The sequence below is a fragment of the Corapipo altera genome, unplaced genomic scaffold (assembly GCF_003945725.1).
Source record: "Corapipo altera isolate COAL_440 unplaced genomic scaffold, ASM394572v1 59, whole genome shotgun sequence".
Taxonomy (NCBI): domain Eukaryota; kingdom Metazoa; phylum Chordata; class Aves; order Passeriformes; family Pipridae; genus Corapipo; species Corapipo altera.
Window position 1 is genome coordinate 5165595 of NW_020884917.1, and position 23646 is coordinate 5189240.

At 36.6% G+C, this 23646-nt stretch overlaps 1 protein-coding gene across 5 annotated transcripts in view; it reads right to left on the minus strand.

The window, feature by feature from the left end:
• The window catches only part of SUGCT (succinyl-CoA:glutarate-CoA transferase), a 313399-nt gene that overhangs the window by 185959 nt on the left and 103794 nt on the right, over nt 1-23646 (minus strand). For 4 of the 5 annotated variants that reach the window (XM_027655985.1, XM_027655984.1, XM_027655981.1 and 1 more), the window contains 2 exons: nt 10886-10957; nt 7359-7456 (listed from right to left, as the gene is read on the minus strand). The exons of the other annotated variant lie outside the window; for it this stretch is intronic. In XM_027655985.1, the coding sequence (XP_027511786.1) occupies nt 7359-7456; nt 10886-10957 (170 nt within the window). The remainder of the gene's footprint in view (nt 1-7358; nt 7457-10885; nt 10958-23646) is intronic. 5 annotated transcript variants of the gene reach the window in all.

Below are 23646 nucleotides of genomic sequence, written 5' to 3' on the forward strand. Positions count from 1 at the left end.
CCTGAACTAAGGTTTACTTCAATAAGACACAAGAGCCTCTGTGATGTCTTATTTGCATTTTATGCAGTACTCCAGGCCTCCTCTGCACTGAATTACACAGCACTCATGAAGATATTGAAGTTGCAGTATTGAAATCAGACATCAGATTCTGCAACATTTAACATTAAATACATTTCATGCTCATAAGATTAGAAGATGTAGCATGAGCTGAACTAACTGAAATGTTACTTCATTGGAAGAAATCCAACTAAATATATTTTTCTTCAATTAATAAATCTAGCAGTCATAATTAAATGAAAATATCTAAATTTAAACTATACACTCAGCAAATTCATTAAGAAACATTACAGCAGAACATAAAAAAAATCCTTCAAAAAGCAAAAAATTAAATATAAAAGGAAAACAGTTTATACCTTGTCTTCTTATACAAACCACAAGTGTGGGTTTGCTTCTTAAAAAGCAAGATCTACATCCCCTACTGCTTTCTAACAAACTCTAATTATAAAAAAAAGGATCATTAAGTCCAAAATAGAAAAAGAATGTCTGCTTGACTTGCATAAATTGGATGAAACGGCTTTAAGGAGTTAGAAACGCAACCGAGTGCTATTAAAAAGTACTAAGTTTCTCATCCTGATAATTATTAATGTAAAATTTGTTTCTTTTTAGCAATATTCTGTCTTTCAGTGAAAGCAAGACTTCCAAAGATTCAACGAATCTACTTTGTCTAATTTCCTTGCCTATTTTCCATGTTTCCTAGGAAACCTTCAATCCTTGCTACCTTGTATGTGGAAGGGCAACCACATTTCTCTAACAGATAAAACCATCCAATTTCACACAAAGTAAGTTTAGAAGAACTACTGAAGCAAAATACTGCTCTTTTCTATAGGAAACTTATGGCAATTAATTTAGAGAAGTAATTTGGACAGCTACCAAATACAGATGGAACAGCAACATCTAGGATTAGTAATAGCTTTTTACATGCAGTCAATCACAAAAAGCTTCTCTGTTCTTGCTCAAGTCCACAATAGCATTCCTGTGTTTTCTAGCACAACCCAAGTTTCCATTATGGTTTTTGCTTCGGTTTGTTCTATCAACAGTCAAATGTACCTTCAAATATCTACAATATTTTCTCACTTCACTACTAAACATCACTTTAAGGGTAGTTAAATGAGTAAGAGAGTTTGCACAGTTTCTTACAGTAATATCTATGGAAGATATTATACAAAATAAAAGTAATAGAAAATAATTATTTAGAAAATTCAAAGAATGGATCACTATCCCTTAGTGTACAGTGAATATAGAATTAGAGTCTTCAAAATGAATACTACAGTATTTACTCAATAGCCTGTAAGTATATCTGTCAGTGTCTAATCTCCTCTTGGTTACTGATGAAACACTTGGCAAAGCACAACAGAAAAAAAAATTAAAATATTTGGAATCAGCATGATTGTACTGACATATTTTGCTGTCACATATAGTAGATTATAAGTGACAGCTGCATATAATACTGCTGAGATATTTTAAGTACCACAAATCCACCATGAAACTTCTTTTATATTTCTGCATATTATAAATATTGTTACCACTTTAATAAAACTATTAATAAATCTTCACCTTTATGTAAAAAATTTGTTCTAGAGATGAATGGGTATTCATGTTCTTTTATCAAGTTTTGCATGCTATTTTAAAACCATATATGATGTTTAAGGAATAGCATATGAGAGAGAGTAAAACACATTCATCTTGTAAAACATCTTTCTTATGGCACCTGAGTAGTTAATCCAGCATGTTCCAGAACTATTTCTTTTTGTATTCAGGTAATGTTAAACTATGCACATTAGAAACACACTACTTTTCATCCATTTTACTCAACTACGCAAAAGGACTGTAACTTCTATAGTTACTATAAAAGAAGTGCAAATTAACCAAAAATCAGCAGGTAAACACACATCAGTAAAAGCATATTGAGAATAATGGAAAGCTGCATTGATTTTGTTGCTGTTCTTCTTTGAACTCCTCAATGGGATAAAGAACTAACAAGGGTCAGGTCAAAAAGTTCATTTAAAATCAATTAAAAGACCTCCCTTGATTTCAGCAGCCTCATAGCTAGTAATGTATGTCATCAGAAAAAAAGATAGCAATTTCCTTTTCGGGAAGGATCTCAAACTTCACCCATGTATGAAAATGCTTAGAGGTTTACGAAATGGTGATAAAAAAACACAGAAAATACATGTTAGTTTGCCCAGCGCAAAAATCAGATGCTTGAGACATTTTGGATCTCTCTCAGTTCTATGCATAGAAGTCAACATAAAGCCAATAACAATTTACAACAAAGCATTTTAAAGCAAAATGTGGTAGTTTGGTAGCTGATGCCCACACAGCTCAACCATCTCTGTACTGATGGTGAGGTAGATGACTGGGGAAAGTAAACCTTACCAGCTGTGCCCCACTGAAGTCAATTATCTTTCAAGCTTCAGATACCTGTCTTGCTGAAGCTGTAAACAACCAGACGTTCATTCCTGTAATGTTATCAACAGTGACTTCAGTCTGCAAGGCTCTTAGTTTAGAAAAGGAAATGGTGGGGGGATAGGGAAGGAGATTTACAGAGACTGGGTGTGTCTCAACAAGTGTGAATTTAACAATGCTTCTCATCAGGCAAATTAAACATTTTACAATACACTTTCCCCCCTAGGTGCCCTCCTCTTCTGTTACTGGTGAAAACAATTCAGCAACAAGCTCATTAACTGAGGATCAGGTTCCTCTGTGCTTCCTTCCTGATCATTCCTTTTCCCCTCACACTTATATATGCAACATGCAGCTGTGGTACACAGTCAAGAATAAGGGCTTTAAAATGTAAGTGCTAGGAATAGAAGTTCCAGTCTGAATCGCTTCCAGCCCTAACACTTCTAAGTCTACAATAATTTAGTTAGAGCTGCAGGAGCACTAATAATGCTGAATTTATGTGTTCTTCTTTATGTGAATTGCTTCACTTTAAAAGCTGAGGGCATGTCTGCTATTCCCCTTCCCCCCCACACACAGACAACCCCGCACACTCTGTTCCAATTACATGTTAATTTCCCAAAGTACCTTAGAGTACACATTTAGCTGCCCTGTCTTAAAATGTGTCTACATTACTGAGGTGCAGGGTAGGATTAATGCTCAAATTCTGAAGTAATTTGAAGAAGGTCAAAAGATTAAGCCCCCTTTCTCAAAGCAGCTTCTCTTAAAACTGGTATTATGCTAGTTTTTGCACAGATGCATCTCAAATTTCATGTGTACGCGACATATGTATGTCTTGATATATGAATGCATATATACACACGTGTATGTATACATACACACATAAAAAATAATCTGCATTGTGCCTGGTACTATTCTGTTCTAGTGGAAGTGAGGTAGAGGGGGAACAGAGCAACAATTAAAACTTGGTTCTCTTGGATAGATGTACATCTAACTCACAAACCAGAGGTTTCCACTGGAAACGTAAAAAACAGAGTGCTCTGTATTCTGTCAGTTCTCACATGAGCTGTGAGTCTCAGGGGTCTCTGTGGTAGCCATTGAACCTGACCTCCACCCAGGTAGGGTCATTTTAAATTGACTCTTGGCACATACACAAGAAAGGAAGGCAGAGGTAATTTGCTTTTGTCAGAGTTCTGCTTTGTTGTCATTTGGGGAAAACGTAACTTAAATAAAGAGGAAGATACAGAAGGCACTAAAACTTCCTTTTTTTTTTTTTAAGCAAACAGTAGGTGTGCAAATGTCAGCAGCAGGAGGAGAAAGGGCAAACAAGACACTGGATTGGGGAGGGGGGCCTGTAGGAAGTGGAGGAAGATGATGGGAACAGGAAAAAAAACAGCATAGCAGGAAGAGGACCAGAGATGGGAAAGGCTCAACACCATCAGTAGCAAAACAAGTACAAAATACTCCATATGTCTATTTCTTCTTCCCTGTGAATATTCTACAAACCAGTGGTCCTTGCAGCATTCTACTCATTTCCCTATATAATATGGGAAACATCTCAACATCTGAACAGAAAAACACTCCACCTCTCAAGATGTCTGTGACTGCTTTCTGTAATTCCTTCCTCTTGCTCCAATGTGACAGCTGGCTCTCTTAGAAGCAGCATACCACTGCACAGTGGTTTACCTTACACTTATATTGAAAACTGACAATCTCTGCAGATATGTGAATTTATCCTCCCCTACCTGCTCCCCTACTCTCTCTTTCATGTGTACCCTACAAAAGGAGTTGAGATGGAAGAGGTACGGACAGGTGTGCTTCACTCTTCATTTCTGTCAGGAAGAGAGGATGAGAAAATTCTTCCTGAAATGAATGGAGCAATTCACACCTCTCAGAGCTGTTGTTTTAAGCTACATATATGTGTCAAGCCATATTCATCTCCACCTTGCATTCTCACTCAGTTCAGGACATATGACTGTGATGAAGAGGTCATCCCACACCTTTCTGAAAAGCCTTCTGTTTAAAGGTGAATTTCTTCTAAGTGCTGTATAATCCCCATGGTTATCTAACTGCCTTGAAATCTGGCATGGTCATCGAGGTGGTGAGTAGAATTATTGTCCTAAATTAGGGATCACTTGAGTCAAGAATTCCCAAAATACAGCCTTTTTTTTAAAACAAACAAACAAACAAAAACAGTATTCCTTAACATTGACCAATTGTACCAATGTTTCCTTCGTGCACACATCTAGACTAAAACTGTGACCAAAGAGACTCAGTTGCTCAATATTTACCCTAGCAAATGAAAGCCAACAACTATCTCCTTGGTATTCAGAGTTTAGATGCTTTCAAAAATTTCGATTTCACACGCAGAGAATTAAATGTTTGAGACTTGGGAGGGTTACTGACCCTTTGAGTAGGTCTGAACATCTCCTTCCATTCCTGTATAAAGCCTGGGAAATCCTTTTTCTTAAGAATCCTTCTTTCTGCCCTTACTAAGTGTTCAGAAGTTAGAAATTAATTGCAGGTAATTCGTTTTGAAAATTAGGAAAAGACAGAAAAGAAAAGGTAAGTCATAACTCTGGAAATAGTTCAAAACGGATAAGAGGAAGGGGACAGGCTAGATAGGTGAATCGAAACCTTCTCTAGGCTCTGGTGGCAAGATTATGACAGTACCAATAGCCTGGGAAAAAAAGTATGCATATATCTACTGAGCAACAGCAGTGCTGTATGTGAGCAACTGCGGAGTACCAAGTATCTGCCATACAAATGGTGCCTAAAATACCAATGACTTGGTGGAACAGGAAGAACGTATAAACTGAAAATGGCAGCAGAAGAGTCTAGGGACAAAAGTGAGTGAATGCGAGGGTCTGCAGATGTTTCTTTCCAAGTAATGCACCTTAGGTTTGTATTTTCCATGTGCTGGAAGCTGTAATACTATCAAGCAACCAGTAATTAAACTAATTTTCAGTGAAATTCTGTCATTACTATTTTGTCATTTCCCTTCATTTCTCAGGGGCTGACATTTTTCAGCGCTGAGAAACTATCCATTTAATTCTCTAAGTAACTTCAAAAACAAACCATATATAATTTTACAAAAAACTGTGCATTAGTGAATAAAAGCAAAGTTACTGCGGAATGTGTATGGAAACATATTCAACTTCCATTAGAATGCCAAAGGTGTTTGTTATAGCTGGTGTTTTAAAACTGAATGCCAAATGAATTCATAATAATATGACAGAACAGTTTGGAAATGTCTACTTCAAAAGTGTGTATACATTCACACACTTGCACACAATATGCAGAAAGTCAGCCTAAATGATACTAATAAAACAGAACACAAATTCTGACAAGAAAACAAACAAACAAAAACACAAAAACAAAACCACACAAAAACCAAACCAACCAAACAAAAACAAAGAAAAGGAAAAAAAACAAAAGACTAAAAAACAAGCAAAAGAAAAAAAACCAGGCAAATAAAAAAACCAGTAACTGAAAGAGGTAATCTAACTAACTAATAGCTACAAATATAAAACCAAAATGGAATTCTGACAATTCATTCAAAGAACAGCTGTTCCTTGAACTTTGTCTTCTTACTCAGATATTGCCCATAGGAAAAAAACAACCCTACATCCAAAGTTAACCAGAAGCAACAAGCTATTAAGTAACTGATGTACAGATGGCAAAACAGCACACTCACAAGGTACCAGAGTACATCAGACAAATGCTCATACTAAATGAACTCCAACCAGTAAGCCAACATGAACCAACTTCAAAACTAATATTATGTGTCAAGAATGCAAGAGCTCAAATGTAGGTCAAACAATTAATTATGGCCTTTTAGGGGGCTCAAAACTTCTAGCAAGAGAGGATTTATCTGCGCCATCACAATCCATTTCTTATAGCAACAGAAGTAAAAGAAGAGGTACAAAAGTTAATCAAGAACAGTTGTACCACAATTACTTGAAAATCCAAAGTCACCTGGTACTTCAGTTTTTCATCAGGGCAGGACATCTGAAAATGGACAGGTAAGACGGAGGCAAAAGTACAAGTGCAATAGGGAGAGGTAAAATCACTCTACAGTCTTTAATGAAAGATGATTCAGGCTCTCAATGTCTGAAAAATGTGTGGGGTTTAGGGGGGAGGTGTGGATGTGTTATTGAAACTCTTTTTCTTGGATGGAATTAAAAGGCAAGACTACTGATTTAATGTTCTGAACCCCTCCCCTTCTCCCCCCTTAAAAAAAATGCATGAATGATAACTGTTATGCATTTCTTGACAAGGACTCATACAGGTCAAGTGTCAAAATGATAGTGTGCTCATTCCCCAAAGTACAAAGTTCTTCTGAGGGCTTTCTTGAGAAGGTTTATACAGATTAGTTTTTTCTTCTGTTACTTAAATTTATCATCCTCTCCATTAAACAGAAGAGCACCCCACAGAAATAAGGGCTTCTCAAGCAAAATGAGGAAGATAACTAAGCTATTTTAATCTCTCAAATAAAGGGTTCCCAAGATTCCTCTTATATAAAATTTAATTTAAGTATTTAATAAACCTCAGTCACAACAAAAGCAAATGGAGCTTCAGCATTTTTTTTCCAAGAGCTACATTCATCCAGGAAGCAGAAAGCACTAGTTGTTCCATTAAAATTCAATTTAATGTTAAAAAGAAGTTAAAATGGTTTCTGAAAACTTAAATCCACGATCTGGCTTCTTGTTAGTCCACACTATAGTCTGTGAGCAAAAGGCAGTATATTGAACATCAGTAAGCTCTCTCAATATTTATTTTAAAAACTAGAGTATCTCAGAAGCATAAATTAGAATTTCCACATGATGAGAGCTTGTTATACATGACTATTTCCATTAATAGATTAAATGTACTTTCTTCTCTTTTAATTAACTTACCGGGTTGATAATACGTCAATAAGTTCTCTTCTGTTCTGGACTCTGAGTGTATTAGTTTGGTATCTAGAATCTTTACTAACTTCAGGCAAATTCAAGACCTAAGTAAAAATAAAAATAAGTAAAAAATGTGCTTGGTAGGAGATATTTACAAAGCTAACAAAATAAACTACTGATTTTAAAAAATACACTCATTTACAATAACCACTACTTCTCATTAATCTTTTAATACAGATAAAGAAATTAAAAATTAAATCAATTTTTTAATGCCTCCTGGTTAACATTACATAAGAAGTAAAGAAAAAGACAGAAATTAAACTGAAGATACCAATCTTAGCTGATAGCTTTCATGATTAGCTAGGAAAAAATCTTATGGTAGAACACTAAAAAATTGGTAATCTGTGGGATTATCCTGCACTAATTTATATGTCACAGAATAAGATGTCTGTACTTCATACACTACACTAACAAAAGCTATATCTAAGAATATTTCTTTCCACTTCAGTAATCTTCGTCAAAAAGAAAAGTCTTTTTCTATGGACACATCTTTTTTATCATAATTATTTTTTCCAAAAGAATTACTAAAGAAAAGTAGTATAATCTCTAAGAAAGGAGAAATATATCTTCTATATTTAACTGCCACCTGCAACATTAGAAATTTAAACAGCATGCAAATACAATGTGAATTATTCTATAAAGGGAATTAAATATGCAGAATGAGTCTTAGAATTTTGTAGACAAAGTAGCTGTGTGGACAATCAACAAAATTTATCTATTTTTGCCACAATGTCTTTCTATATAACATAAATAAACATAATTAATTGTGCTTTCTAAATTTAATAAAAAATACCTCAATAACACCAGCTACAGAGAAAGGCAGCATAGAATCTTATAAAGGAAGAGATGTTCACATTTTCTTCATGTATTTTACTCACTAGCACACACTCCAGATCAGTTTTTCTTATGATGATTCTTATAATCATTGTAAACGTACTACATTTTTTTACAGCACCGCATCTAAGATGGCTTAAAAAAAATATAGTGGCTCAAACTGGAAGTCCCTATAGCCCATCATCCTATCTCTGCCTGTGCCTGAGTGCTGATGCTTAGGAAGGGCTTAAGAACAGGGCCAGTACATACAACACTCCCGTAATCTTCATCCAAACTCCAGGCCCCTTTAGATTAGGAACATTTCTGAGTTGCAACTGTTTTCTATATATTTAGTAATTATCAATGGATTTCAGTTTTATTAACATGTTCAGTCCCTCCTTGAATCCATATGCCTACATGCTACCACAGAAGTATACATAAATTGGTGTCAATCTCTCTAGTACTTGCCTCAAACATAACATTCTACTAATTCCTCTGACACTGGTTTAGACCAAGGCTGCTATTATTTAATGACGCCTCACTTTGCTGGAGTGAACAAGCATATGGCTTCCCTTACAAGTGAGTAGCTGCTGCTGACATAAAACCCTCAGCAAAACAGATATTCTTTCAACAGATATTTAGAGATATTCAAAACCTTTGACATAGTTGTCACATAGAATGACAAAACTAAGCATGGAAACCAAGGTATCCATAAGTTATGCTATAACGATGATGTTACATAACTTCACTGCAAATTTTTATCTGCATTGTAACATAAAACATCAATCTAGCATCTTCCATCAATACTTAATTCACAGCATATTTTCTTTTTCTTCTGTGTTTATACAATCTAGTTTATGAAAATCATATCATAATTTAGCTTTGGAAAATAGGTAAATTTTTCTATCTGGAATTTTATCAATAATATTGGTATCCCTGAAAATTATCTCCTTTTCTTAATACTGCTATTTTGGAGTTACGAATCACTGCTTTAGAAAAAAAAGTCATGCAAGGTTGTTCAAAGTAAATTATAGTGAATACTTATTTATGAGAGCTTAAAAAAAAAGCAATTAATCAGAAAACTATGGTTCCATTTGATGAGTTATATGAAAAAATGATCATATGGAGTTGCTCACTCTGCTGTTTTAATTAATGTTACCGACTTCGGTTTTAACTTAATGTCCATCTGTTGTAAAGCTGCATGTCTATATATGTTCTCAATTTTTGGTGACTAACAAATGTACACTTCATTAATGTACCATTCATCTTTCTGCATCATGTTTCCAATGTTATTTCTTTATTTCACTGTGACCATTTGGAATGAAGCTGGTGTTCTCTATTTGAGGATTTGTTCAAGCTCTAAGATGCACACTCAGAGCTTATGCTCTCTGTGTTTTGCCCCATTAGCAAACCTGTTTGTACACTCCTTTGCTGTACACAAAACCTCAGTCTTCTGAAGACTTGCTCAGTATTGCCTATTGAGACTGAAGCAGCCAGAGGTCGGGATGTGCTATTGTAACACTTGACCACAATGAAATGCACTCCAGCCAGCAGGGTTGCAAAGTTTTTCTGGAACTATCCAAGTCCTCAAAAAAGCTACAGTTAGTTGTCATTGATTTTGAATATATCACAATGAATTATTCCAGACTTTTCTTTCTGCTTGCCTGAAAAGATACAGTTGAAGCAGAATGTTTGCAATTGTTTACAGCTTGAGCCAGCTGTTACATCTCTAGAGTATGTGTTTTCAGGGCAACAGCTTCCATACAGCCTGTATTTTTAGCATCAACTCACCTCAGAAAGATTCTCTAATAGCAATTCCAATGTTTGAATTAATGGTCTCTGTATTCACTAAAGTTCATTAGGGTGTGGAGGGCCTTCCCATGATAAAGTTCTTTTCCTTTATTGGCTCTCCCTCTTCAAAGTGTTTTAAGTTACAAATCATCTTTGATTTAGCACAGAGCTTACCTCTAATGGGTATGCTGTAATTTTTAAAAATGCTGTCTAATGCTACATTCAAAAATTCTCCTGTCCTAGCTTACTGGGGTCTTTTATTTGGAATGCTGACACATTTTATTTAGAATATTTTTTTTTATTTGAAGATTTTTTTCTTCAGCATCATATCTCTGCATCACTTCAGTCAGTCCACAGTCCTGTATCATTTCTTTTCTAAGAATTTCACAAGTTTCTCTGCAAGGACAGACCAGCACATATTAGTGTTAGAAAGGACCGCACACTCGGCTACTGACAAAAGTCACACAAGAACAATCCATCCCCTAGTTTTGCTTTGTTAATACCTGTGCCTACCATGTATTTTATGGAGAAACAGTGCTACATTTCTTCCTGAAAAAGCCACTAGTGTGAATCATGAAAAACTGGAAGGTTGTTAGGTCGTTTATTTTTTTAGCTAGTTAGATGTGCACAGACTCCAAAAGGGGCACAGTACCCACAAGTTTGGGAACTGAGGTGTTCTGAATTCGGAGGCAAAACACAGAACCCATAACAGACCCCTAAATGATCAGAACTGCGGGTTAGAATTTATACTCACCACTTTCATTCCAAAAACAAAAGAGAGAAAAAAACCCAGGAGAATAAAGAAGCAATCAGCATCTTCATTTTCCTAGTCAGAATGGAAACTATTGCACATTATTTGCCTAACACACCTTGCACACAGTGACAAACTGATGATCATTTCCAGCTCCCACCACAATGTAGCCATCCTTGGTCTTAAAAGCCTGGAAGAACAAAGACAGGTAATAAGCTGTAACTAAACAATAAAATATTAGCACATGTTTGAAGTGAAACTTTGTAAGTAATGTTCAAATTACTTTCCTAAACAATTCCATTCAGATCCACTCTCTAGTTCTATAAAAGTGGTTCAAAGGCATCCACAAAGATGGATGCAGCCCTTTTGATTTTTTTCCCTAGAGTTAGGAAGTTATCTTGATTGACAGTTTATTTGCTGAAAATGTGCCATGAAGCACCCTGAAACTTTGCAAATATGACTCACACTCACAGGGACTGAGAAGGATTACCATGATAATGCTTCATTCAAGGAGGTACTTTTTCAGCTTCATTCTTAGCCTGACTCAGAGCAGAGAGATGCACGAAAGCGTCACAGACCCTGACCAAATGTGGCAAAAAAAAATTGCCAAATAGCAACTACAAATTAGAGCTCCCAAGAGACTGAAAAGGATAGACTGCATTTTTCCAGCTCTTTGGCTGGAGAATAAGCTATCTCCTTGGTCAGTGGTCTCAAGATTGAGTTCCTGGAGGAAATGGGACTTCTTTTCCAGCTTTGAGGATTTATTTTTACTTTTGACTTCATTACAACAGCCTTACTGGCACATTTCATGGTGAACAGAACATTTAATTGGGTAGGACATAACAGCTTTTATTTCAGTCTAAACATCTTAACTTAGATTTTCAATGGAAAAAAATAAAATCAGTAATTGGCAACATCCTCAATTTTTACAGTTGTGTCAGGTCCTCTTCTAACAACAGATTTCTCTTTTCTCCATAGCTCTCCCTTATACAATGGTGTATAACTGCAGTTTCAGTCATACATGTTACTAGCACAGTTTTTGCAAACAACTGGGAAAATTCTTTCACTATTAATTTGACTTCAGTAAGAGGCCAGTATAGGCTGGTGCACTAATGGTGATGAGGCCTTGCGACACTTTCTTGAAGAGTGCAAAACTCAGCTTCTATTCCTAGAAATCTTTTTGTTTGTTTGTTTTTTAATGAGCTATGACACCCTGATTTAAAGGTATGAATTCTTACAATAAATTTTGGTAAAATAACACACAAATATAAGTCCTGGTGGGACTTATATTAAAGTGGGAACACTTTAATAATTAAAAGTCTTCTCATGCCACTGTGGCTTATTCTTCTTCACAGAGAGAATATGCTATTTCAGCTTGCAATCCTTCATACAGATACAAATACTTTCACTAAGACTCTTACCATCTGGTATAGTCAAAGTTTTAAAATTGTACATGGACAATTATGCCCACTGAAGTGCAAGTAACTGTTCATCATAGTTAGAATATCACTTGTTTGCTCTTGCTATGTCTCATTTCATGGTAAATGGCATTGGTCAGTGATGAAGCTTAGCAATTTATTTTTCACACATTTAATTAAGTACTTTGGTCTAAGATTCTTAGCAAGTAAAGATGAAATTCGGCAAACATTTAGTTCCAAGCATGCAAAAAAGTACCACAGATTTAGCTCAAATATAGTAAAAATTTAGAAACATGCACAATATAAAGGTACTGAATACTCACACTGAGGAAAGCAGTGAGCACAGAAAAAAATTGGGGAAAAGAATACAAAAAATAAAGTTATATGTGAATACATAAACATATCTTAGATAAATCTGTTATCTGATAAAGACTTCTTTCTAAAACAATCATGACAGAACCTGGTCCAAGAATATGTAAGACACTCTCCCCTAATAAATGGCTTTTGGTAGGAATAGTTATGAATTGAAACTGTCAGTACAAACTTACTACCTTTAGTTATAGGCAATATGTTTTCTGAACACCCTGCCCAAATTCTGACCTGTCTTTGCTGATGCTCTGAATTCTAAAATCAGCCACATGAACATCACACAAATTATGGGTTCAATACTATATATATCAGTGTGTATACGTAACACAATATATTGTGTTACAAATTATTGGTGTAATCACCTACTACTTCCAGTAAACATAAATTAGAATTCTTTTGTACATTCTTTTAAACTTCTAGTCCGGATGCCTGTTACAGATTGCAAAGCCTACTATGTATGTCATATGTACAGACCTCCTTCCTCGCCATCCAAAATATATTTAGATTGCTCATATGGGCAAATCTTAGAGAGTTTATTATTTATTAGCAACTTCTTTTGAGACTCACATCTTTGTAAGAATGCTGCATACCACTCTGAAACATGCATCTGTACCCACCGGCTACCCATGCAGCAGCGGAAGTATTCTAAATTTAAGGGCCTGGTTATTAGCATGTGTGCTTCAGTTGCTTTGTGGAATGTGTGGGAAAACTGATTATTCTTAATTGCACTGTATGTCTAAAAAGCTAAAACAACAATCATGTCATCCTTACACAACAAAAATGGTATCATAATAAATGCAGCAGTGTCTTTTTCCATGAAGCTTAACTCAAATGTCTTCAGCTGCTATTTTAAGCTTCCCATTACAAAACAGCTGATTATTTGCCAGTCATTGCTGCTGATAAAGCAGAAACTTCCAAATGTTGCTAGCACAATATTGATGCCAACATTTAAGTGTGACAATGGTTTTATTCATTACTCATAAATGTACGCACATTACAGGTTACCACAGGTTACTGTCTGGTCACAGAAAGCTTCACAATCTTATTGTACAACGGAGAGTTAAGGGCAAAGTGCAGACAGATTTTAATGAGATTTTGTTTTGATAAACTGCTGTCCATCACATCGAATCATTTCACATGAGTGCAACAAAAAGGCACTACACACACAAGGCAAAAGTCTTTTTCCCTTCTTTTTTTTCTGAGAGAATGAGGCCTTCCAATAAAATTCTTGAAAGCCCAAGCATGAGTTAACCTGCTCCTCCCATGTGGTATCCTGACCAATAGCATATCATTCAGTGAAAACAAGAAACAAATACCAAGCAAAAAATTATTCCACATCTTATTCATGGAAGAGGCAGGCTGTGAGCATCCAAAGATGTAGCTTTTCAGTATAATGCGAAAAACTTCTTCTAAGAAGATAATATGTAAATTCACAGTGAAAAATATCTAGTATATGACATCAACACATGCATGTTCAAAGACAGATCTCAAGGTCCAGTGGGCATGCCTCAACAGCTCACACTGTCTAATGGATGTTACAGGACCTCATTAAGACCTAGCACTTTTCCAGATTTGATCCCAGAACACTGTGTATACCTGAGATACTTTGAGTACTGAAATATTTTCATATACCTAAACACATAGCACATAAACTCTATCTACCTTCAGAAATATTCAAAGTTGTTTACGAGTATTCACCAAATATGCTATATAGATTACACATCATTGTATATGTTTCAGTTTGAATGTTGATTTCACTAACAAAATTTTAAAATGTAAGGGACCAGTCAAAAGATATGGCAATTCCAATAAAATGATCAGAAGTCCAGGTCAGTTATCAGTATTTGAATCCAAACCACAGAAATCAAAACAACCATAACATCTGCAGCTATGTATGGTAATGCTTTACTCTCCTCTAGGTTAAACAATCCCAGTTCTCTCAGTCTCTCCATATATGAGAGATGCTCCAAGCCCTCAATTATTTTCTTGGCCCTTCACTGGACCTGCATGTATGAGCATGCAGGTATGAGCATATCCTTGTCCTACAAATACCAGAAGTAGACACAGCTGTGGACCCATAACTGGATCCAGCAGTTATTCATCCTCAGTGGTGCTGAGAAGAGGGGAAGGATCACCTCTCTCAACCTGCTGGCAATTTCCCCTCCAACACAGACCAGAACCATCTCTTTGTCACAGGGACACACTGCTGGTTCATGTTCCATTTTGCGTTCACCAGGACCTCCAGGTCCTTTTCTGCAAAGCTGCTTTCCAGCAGGTCAGCCCCAGCCTGTACTGATCCTACCACGTGCAGGACTTTGTATTTCCCTTTGTTGAATTTCATTAGGTTCTTCATAGGCCAACTCTCCAGCCTGTCAGCCCCTTGAATGGCAGCACAACCACCTGGTGTATCAACCACTCTTCTCAATTTTGTACTTTCCACAACTTGCTGAGGGTACACTCTGTCTATCACTCAGATCACTAATGACCTTGTTAAACAGTACTGGCCCACTGTACTACCTGGGAATGCCACTAATGATTCACCTCCAGCTGGACTTCATGCCACTGATCGCAACCCTTTGAACACGACAGGTCAGCCAGTTTTCATTGCACCTCAATAATCTAAATCAGCACTGTTGAGGGAAGGTACTTTGTAGTCTACTCTCAAAAGCTATTGACAAATCACATCTAGCACACAATGAAATATAGCCTCTAGCCACCACCATTACTAGGCAGCTTCCCAGTGCCACCAGGATTATCAAGGTTAAATACAAAGGATACAAATGCCACACAGGTAGAAACTAGATGTCACTTTTTCAGCGACTTCATAGGGAGATGATTTTGGAAGCCAAACAATACTTGGAGAGACCAGTAGCATGGGGCTTTTGAAATTGGAGGACTATTCCATATTTAGGAGACATTAACAGCTTTAATTATTTGAACAAACTACTGATTATTTTCATTACCAGTTACCATATTGGCCTGTTTACTGATAATGGCAGTGAATGGTTGAAATATTTGAAAGCTTACAGGCCTCCCCTTGGAGAAGTATTTGCACTACATCAGATATGGTAAAAGGGATACACTACTCATCTTTATGAGTTTTCTTATCTCATGTTCCTTTGTGAGTATCAGTTAGGATCTGTAGAGATGTTTGCAATCCCTTTTCATTGTGAACAGCTGATGTTAGGTACCCTCAGATTTGAAGTATCTTGCAAGACAGCACTGCCTTTTGATTCGTAAAGTTGAAAAGCAGCATCCCTAAAAGCATCCAATAATGGCTCATGAGGAGAACAGCTGAAGGTTTTCAGATAGTCACTAGGTATTGGTGAGTTCTGGAGTAGGACTTACCGGGTAGTAATTTCTGCATGTCTTCTGATTGCTGTTGGTTTTACAGAGCAACGGGCTGATTGCTTCACCTGGCATCGTGAAGCAGCTTGCATAAGATTTTTGAAAGATGCTATCCTTTTATAAAGGCTAAATACAGTATTTCTGTAAGCTGTGTGTTTGTCAGCACAACAGGGAGCTCTCTCAGATGGATTAAGGGAGAACACTCCTCTGAACTTCATCCCAAGGCTGGCTTAGGAGCAAGCAGCTTCATGTGAAAATTGAATGAAACCTTGGGACCAGCTGGGGATAGTTCAGAACAAAGACACCTTCTTGAGAAGTCTGTAAACATCAGAAAAAGCCAAACCAGCATTTTCAAACAAAGCTTTGAAATGTATCGCCAACATTTCTTTAAAAGAGATTATTTTTCATGTGTCACTCCTTCCTCTCCCCTCCATCTTCTCATTTTCAGAATTAGTGAAACACTATGTGACCATACATAGGTCTTTGTTTATGAGCTTGAAGTTCTTCCCTGGTATTAATGGGTGTGATCAAAGAGAAGAGCTGGTCTCTTGCAGGCTTGGAACCACAGAATTTTATTGCATAATTTGTCTTCAATTAGACTTTGAAGTTTTCAGTGCAAGATTCAATTCAATGCAAAGGTCATTTAAGGACAAGCATTATCTAGCCTTAATGTAGATTAAAGGCTACAATAAAAAAGGTAATGCATTCAGGATTTGACTGTTCTGTACAGGATCTCTTCTCCTGCAAAACAAATGCATCAGCATATGCTGATTTTCTTTCTCCAACCAAATCAAACTCGGGTTCCCTAATGAACTAAAGTATAGGAGATCCTCAGTTTTGCTTCAGACCCAGAATCATTACATTCCTTCCAGATGGGATAAACTTGGCACATATTTTTTCTACCCTTACACACTGGTTTGAATAAAACATCAGCTGTGCCACAGAACCATGGAATAGTCACGTTCTTCTTTCTTTCAAGGGACGGCACAATCCTTTCATAACAACTTAATATTTAATTACTGTAAAAAATGGGAACAAGACCAAGAAGTTTGGTCAGTGGTAGTTCTGAGCAATACATATAAATCATAAAGACCACACACTTTGAAACTATTTGCCTACTTTGCACTCTCTTCCAGTGAAAGCAAACAGTAAAAATAAAAAAAATTACATTTCATGGACTGGATTAAGGTATGCTGAATGTTCTCACCAAGCAAATTGAAGAAGGGCATTCCACAGGAAGATTTCACTTTTCTTCTCTGATCTTTTCAACCTACCCTATTTGTCTCTCTCTTCCCTGTCATGCTGCAGGACATACTATCCTGCAACTTCACAGCTATCAGAGTCTACCAGACAGATTACCATTAAGAATATCTGCAATAATTATCTCGCAAAAAAAAGAGAATTTTGACTGGATGCCGTAAGCTTCTAGGAAAGGTGTTTATGGTAAGAATGGGAATAATTACTTTGGTCTCTGAGATGAGGAAGAACACCAGCACTGCCAAGGGAAGCACACAGACTGTCAATAGGGGACAATTCACTTCTACAGAACGTATGACCCAATTAGACAATTTTTCTAATCAGCCTTCAAGTCCCATATATGTGTGCATCCAGAAGAAAATTACATTACCTAACTGATCCAGGAGCAAAGCTGATGAACCATTAAAAGTGCTCTGAATGCACCTTCCTGAAAGGGACAGTAAAGTTAACACAAAATCACAGCATCAAACAGGGTTATCTACATTTGGAATTATAGTGTATTACTCCCAACATTCCTTCAGGAAACAGAACAGCCTAGATCTGCTCTCCAGATCATGTCATGCTTTTATGTAGTTGTTGCCTAATGTGAGAATTATAAACTGCTGGGAACAGATTGCATCCAAGGCCTCTCCAATTCCAGCTCACTGTCCTAAGAAACAGGTTGGAGACAGGGTCTCTCTTTTCATTTGGTCATATAATATTTGCACTGCTCACATCCCAGTTAACTAGATGCCACACACAGATCTGTAATCTCAAATTATCAGTTGGGCAAACTATTTATCAAAAGACTTTTATAGTTGTTACATCATATTCACTAGTGCTATGAATGTTAACTTTGGATTGCATACTCTTATACTTAAAGACGAGACTTTTCTCCAGACTATCTCAACAAACTTACGCTATGAGAAAAATGAAACTATTTTCTTCGTTTTCTAATGTGAATGTGATATACATTTAGCCTCCCTGCCCCAAAAGTCATTTAAAAACTCCTTGAAGAACAGTGAACAGTTTTTAAGTGGGAAACTTGTCACTTTCCCAAATTTCTAAAATTCTAAATATCTAAACTACACCTCAATTAAAAATAAATTATCTGGTATTGTAAACTGGCATTTAAACCATTTCTTGATGTTGAAAAAATATCAGGCACAGGATCACATTCTCCATTGCCACATTAGTTTTCCATTAGTTTTTCAACAATGAAATTACACACACACAGACACATACACACAAAATAAATAAACTTTAATCATGGTATCACACTGGAGCCAGTGTAATTAATGTTGTGTCAGCATTTCCATTTAAGCCACTATTTTCGAGAGGTTTATAGCACAGCCATAAAAACTGAGTTAGGTTGAAATTGAGCAAACAAGGTCTTATACAGCAAGCAACATTTAAGTATATATACAGACAGCAGCCAGTTACTACTTATATGGGAATTAAAATAGACGCTTACTGATTTTAAAGGGCACTACAGAGCCATTTTTTTAAACAATATTTTTCTCAACATTTATAATAATCTCTCAAAAGCCTGAATACAAGCTATGTTTCCTTATCTTTTTTCCTTCTCACACAATAGTTCCCACAATTTCTTCCAATTCTGGGATTGTAAGCATTGGTTTTTTGTTTCACTTTTAAAGTAAAAGAATGCAATTAAAATATTTCTTTTGAAAAACAACACACATGACCACAGTTCGATCCTGATACAGGCCTCCAGGCTTTACTGATGCAGAAATGACAAGTATTTCTTACACCTTCCAAAAATCATAAGATGTAGCTGTCTGGAAAATTTGAGTACTCAAATACGAGGTTGTAAGACTGCCATTTGAAATTTAATTCTAAATGAGGTCCTATTTCTGTTTTGAGTAGAAATCATCAAAGCAGGATTTGTGTCATTATTTCTGTCCCTTTTCCCTCTCTACTCTTTCACATTAAGCGATGTAGTGGTACAATTTCCAAAGCTGAGCTTTGTAATACTGACTGCGTTTTTGTAACTCATACTAAGCCAATCAGTCTGGGATTTCAAGCTGCAGACAGAGGACCCAGTGCAAGTAAACTGGAACTCCAACTGGGCAGGCAGTGCTATGAACTTAAAGGTCCTAATAATTTAGTGCCCTGCTAAAAGAAAGGTTCTTCAAAAAACTGAGTGGAATAATTTGTGAGTTTCTTGACAACCAGTCAACAGAGAAGAGCAAGGAATCAAATTAGCAGTGATGCTGACAAAAATCAGCAAAAACACCAAAGAGGACATAACAATTACAGGGGTGCAAAATTGGCTGTGTTTCACAATTTGGCACTTTCATAACTTAAAATAAACAGTATTCATGTTTGAAACTGCCATTTAGCTGCAGATCACAATGGATAAAGGCAAGAAAGAGAAAGTCCACTCCATTCTGCTAATGTGCTTTTGCTCTATTTTAGACTTTTTTTCAATTAATATATCTCTTAAACAGTATGTGATCCTACATACTACTCAGTAAATACAGGAGAGTGGACTGCATTTCAGATACTTCAACCTTGACTCCAGTATCCTTGATTTGTGGTTTTGAGTCAGACTCATTAAGGTTTATTGCATGTAGTCTGTTTTAGTTTAAAACACTAATTTATCTCTAATCAAGGATTTAAAAATTGAACTGCTCAGACATCTAGGATGCGCATTATTTAAAGTCCTGAATGTATGCCAAAAATTCATTGCCAGGCCGTAAGACTCATGCTGGCGAGATCTATTTAAAAAAAAAAAATAATAATGTTTGATGAGTGGAACACTTAAATATGCCTTAAAAAGGACACAACTCCCTTTCCTCTTAATTTTTCTGTAAAGTTCTATTAGGTTTCCTTAAAACTATAAAATTCAGACTTCTGTTTTTCTCTAATATTCTTTTCTTTATCATTCCCCTTTAGTCTGAGAAATATTGAAATTTAATATCACACTACTGCAATTACAATTGTATCTACCTCAAATTTGGCATTATACCAATTGTTACGGTTTGAAAATCACTACAATTAGAAATTAAAATATTTTGTCTTTTGTCAATTTAATATCTTGCTGGCCAATATTTAACCAATTTTTCATTCTATCATCTAATCTGTCAAATTATCTGCTGAGGAAGAGCTGAGTAAATCTGCATGCTTGTAGCTACTATTTTGGTTTTTATAAAAGATCTTCATGTCTGTGCTTTGTAGAGGACTTTTGCATAACAAACATAACTATTCCTTACAAAAGAGCATGTTCTGGAGAATCAGCACAGCATAAATGTGCTTCTATTATCACAGCCTAAAATCTACATCAGATTTTATCCGCATTTGTACAAAATCATCTCCTTGAATCCCTTGATGCCCCAAAAGTCTGATGGACATAGGTATGCCAGTAAAATTGTGGGAAAAGGCAATAGGAGGAGACAAAACAAGAAGAAATAGAAAATTCCAGCTTTCAAAAATGATCCCAGATTTTTCCCCTTCAGATTTGAAAGAAAAAAAACCCTGAAGTTTCCACTCACGGGCGCATGATGCTGTTCTTTAACAAATGATTGATTTTTATTAATTGTTAGGTTTATTTCAAGATTCCATCTTGCCTTATGCTGCCATAAGGTTGTTTTGTTTGTTGGGTTTTTTTGCTCTGGATGGCCAAGGGGCAGCTTCTTTCTCATACAAGTCAGTATGAACACTTAAATGACAATTCTGATTTAATCATGGGAGAATCATAGGAGCCTGGGCCTATTTAGGGCAGGATTCTGACTCTGAAGACCACCCAGTACCATGGAGTCTTAATTTCTTGGCAAATTTACTTTCACTGTCAATCTAAACCTTTACTTATCACTTTCTTAAAGAAAAGCTCAATTGTAAATCAAAGTGGCAAATTAAAAGGTTAAGAACTGTGACTATATGTACCTCTGCCAAACACTGTGACATCAGGAAAAGTGAAAAATTACTGCATTTTTTGCCACAGATAATTGCCATAAGCTGTTTAAGTTATGAAAGTGCCAAATTATGAAACACAGCCAATTTTGCATCTCTGTAATTGTTATGTCCTCATTGGTGTTTCCGCTGATTTTCGTCAGCATCACTGCTAATTTGGTTCCTTGCTCTTCTCTGTTGACTGGTTGTCAAGAAACTCACAAATTATTCCACTCAGTTTTTTGAAGAGTCTTCTTTACAGCAGGACAGAACACTACAACAGCATCACTGCACCTCAATCAACTCACAAGTGAGCATGAACATATGCTGCTCCTGCTAGAGTCTTTAGCAAGAACCACATTTGTTTTACATATTTTCATAATAAATAATTTACAGAAAGTAAACCAAAGCAAATATACATAGCAACATGTTATATCAGTTTAATTAATTAGTCATATGTAGTTAAATAAGTGTAATGCTATCCAGCTACTGCTTTCTATATACCCTAGCATAGCCATGTTCAGTCTACATGTTACTGGCAGCGATCTCCAGTAAGTGAACATGTCATAGAGAGCAAGTGAGGCTTTTTACACAAATGATCCCAGCTATCGAGGGGCCCAGTCCAGTTATGGCTAAGGGATGGTGCCAGCAAGTCTGGAGGAGCAGCCTGGCACCTGACCTTCATCACCCTCCTGACTCCCTCTTTGTTAAGCCAGCAAAGTCAAAAGGCTGGTCTCCTAATGATCCAGATGGCCTTCTGGTGACACTGGGGTTGGCATCAAATGGGCAGCAGCAAGGCCAGCACACAGACCTGTCATTGTGCTGAGAAGGACTAAAATGGACTGCTGGCAGCAACTTGGCCTGTTCTTGCACTCCTGATAACAGACTGAAGTGCTGCCTGCCCACTATTCCCTGGAGTTGGCTAAGAAATGACCTGTCACAGAAAAAAGGATCTTATCCTCTATTATACGAAGCTGATATCTGATTGCCTTCCTTTGGGAGGGGGAAGAAGGAGCAAATAGTGAGAAGAGGTGCATGGATTTATAAGGGTACTCTTCCTCCCCCCAGGGTGGTGATGAAAGCATTAGGATGTTTTACAGCTTCCTTTATAACAGTACCAAAAAATAATACAGAGAGAAGAGTAACAAAATGCATTTAAATGGTTATATTAATGAATAAGAACAGAGACAGCTTTCAGTAACAGTGGGATACAATTAATTTCCTTCCAATATACATTTCCTTTCACAGTTAGAAAGCTTGGGCATTTTATCAGACATTGATAAAGCTGTACTTATAAGTGGGAAAGATTGCTGTTAGAGAAAATTATGCAGGAAGGCATACCAATTTTCACATCGAGTTACGTACTGAGGCATAAGACTTTGTAAACAAATAATGTACTTCTCCAGCTACTTGATCTGTCTTTTTATTTTCAAAATCTGCACAAGTTAAAACAAAATACACCAAGTAAGCAAAAAAAGAAACCTTGAGCTGCCATAAAGAATGCAAAATCAACTGAAATAAGTTGGACTAGTGTGGACTACAGCTTCCAGATGAAAATGAGGATCATATAGAATACGATTTATACTCTTTTCACACAGAAAGAAAACCTTAATTTTCAAATGTATAAAACAGGAGGACAGCCTTCCCCCACAGAATTTTAGAGCCCACTCAAAATCCTTTTGGTCTTAAAACCTGATGAAACAGACAAAACAACAGGAAGTTTGTAGCTGCACATGAGTGCCTACCCTGAGTGTTTTGGCATTCCTAGGTTTAGACTAGACAATATAAGAGACTCTGCAGAAGTACCAAGGCCAACTCAGGGACAACTTCTAGTGGAAGCTGTCCCTGCCCATGGTAGGGGGGTTGGAACTTAAAGATCCTTAAGGTCCCTTCCAGCCAAAGCCACTCTACGATTCTATGATAACTGACTTCACATTTGTCCTGGTTTTCATCAGATTGCAGAATGTGAACTGAGCCCCATCTTCCTGATGTGCTACAATACAGAATGAACACTCTGCTAACAGCACCCAGGCTGGGACCTAAATGGGTATTTCAATAATACCCATTTGAACAGGAGTGTACATCCCTTTGAACAGCAGTGCTCATCTCCTACTTAGATGTTTCTGAAAACCCTCTGCTGCTAGTCTGCTGTTGACATCAAGAATCATGAAATTAGACAGCAATGAGAAGGGAATCAAGATTTCCACTAATCCTTATTAGATTTACACTGTTAAAATGTCACCTACAAAAAAACAGTCTGCAGGAAAACGGACACCTTTGGGAGGCACAATTAGGTTTTCCTCTCCTCTTCTTAAATCGATTAGCAGAACATAAACTTAGAGATCAGAAAGCAGCTATGTCACAAATGTGTGGTAAAACAAGGGTCACGTATGGCATGGTAAAAGGCACAGGCATGCCAGGAGAAAGGAAAGAAAAAGCATTATTATCATGTACTTGGGATCATCTTTGCTCCCATCCAGACAAAAACAGAAGTAACAGACAGTAAAAGTGAGAGGACTTAAATACTTTTTCTGGACAACTTTTCTACCCAAAACACCTCTTCACATAAGAAAGGGAAGGAAGGACATGATGGGAA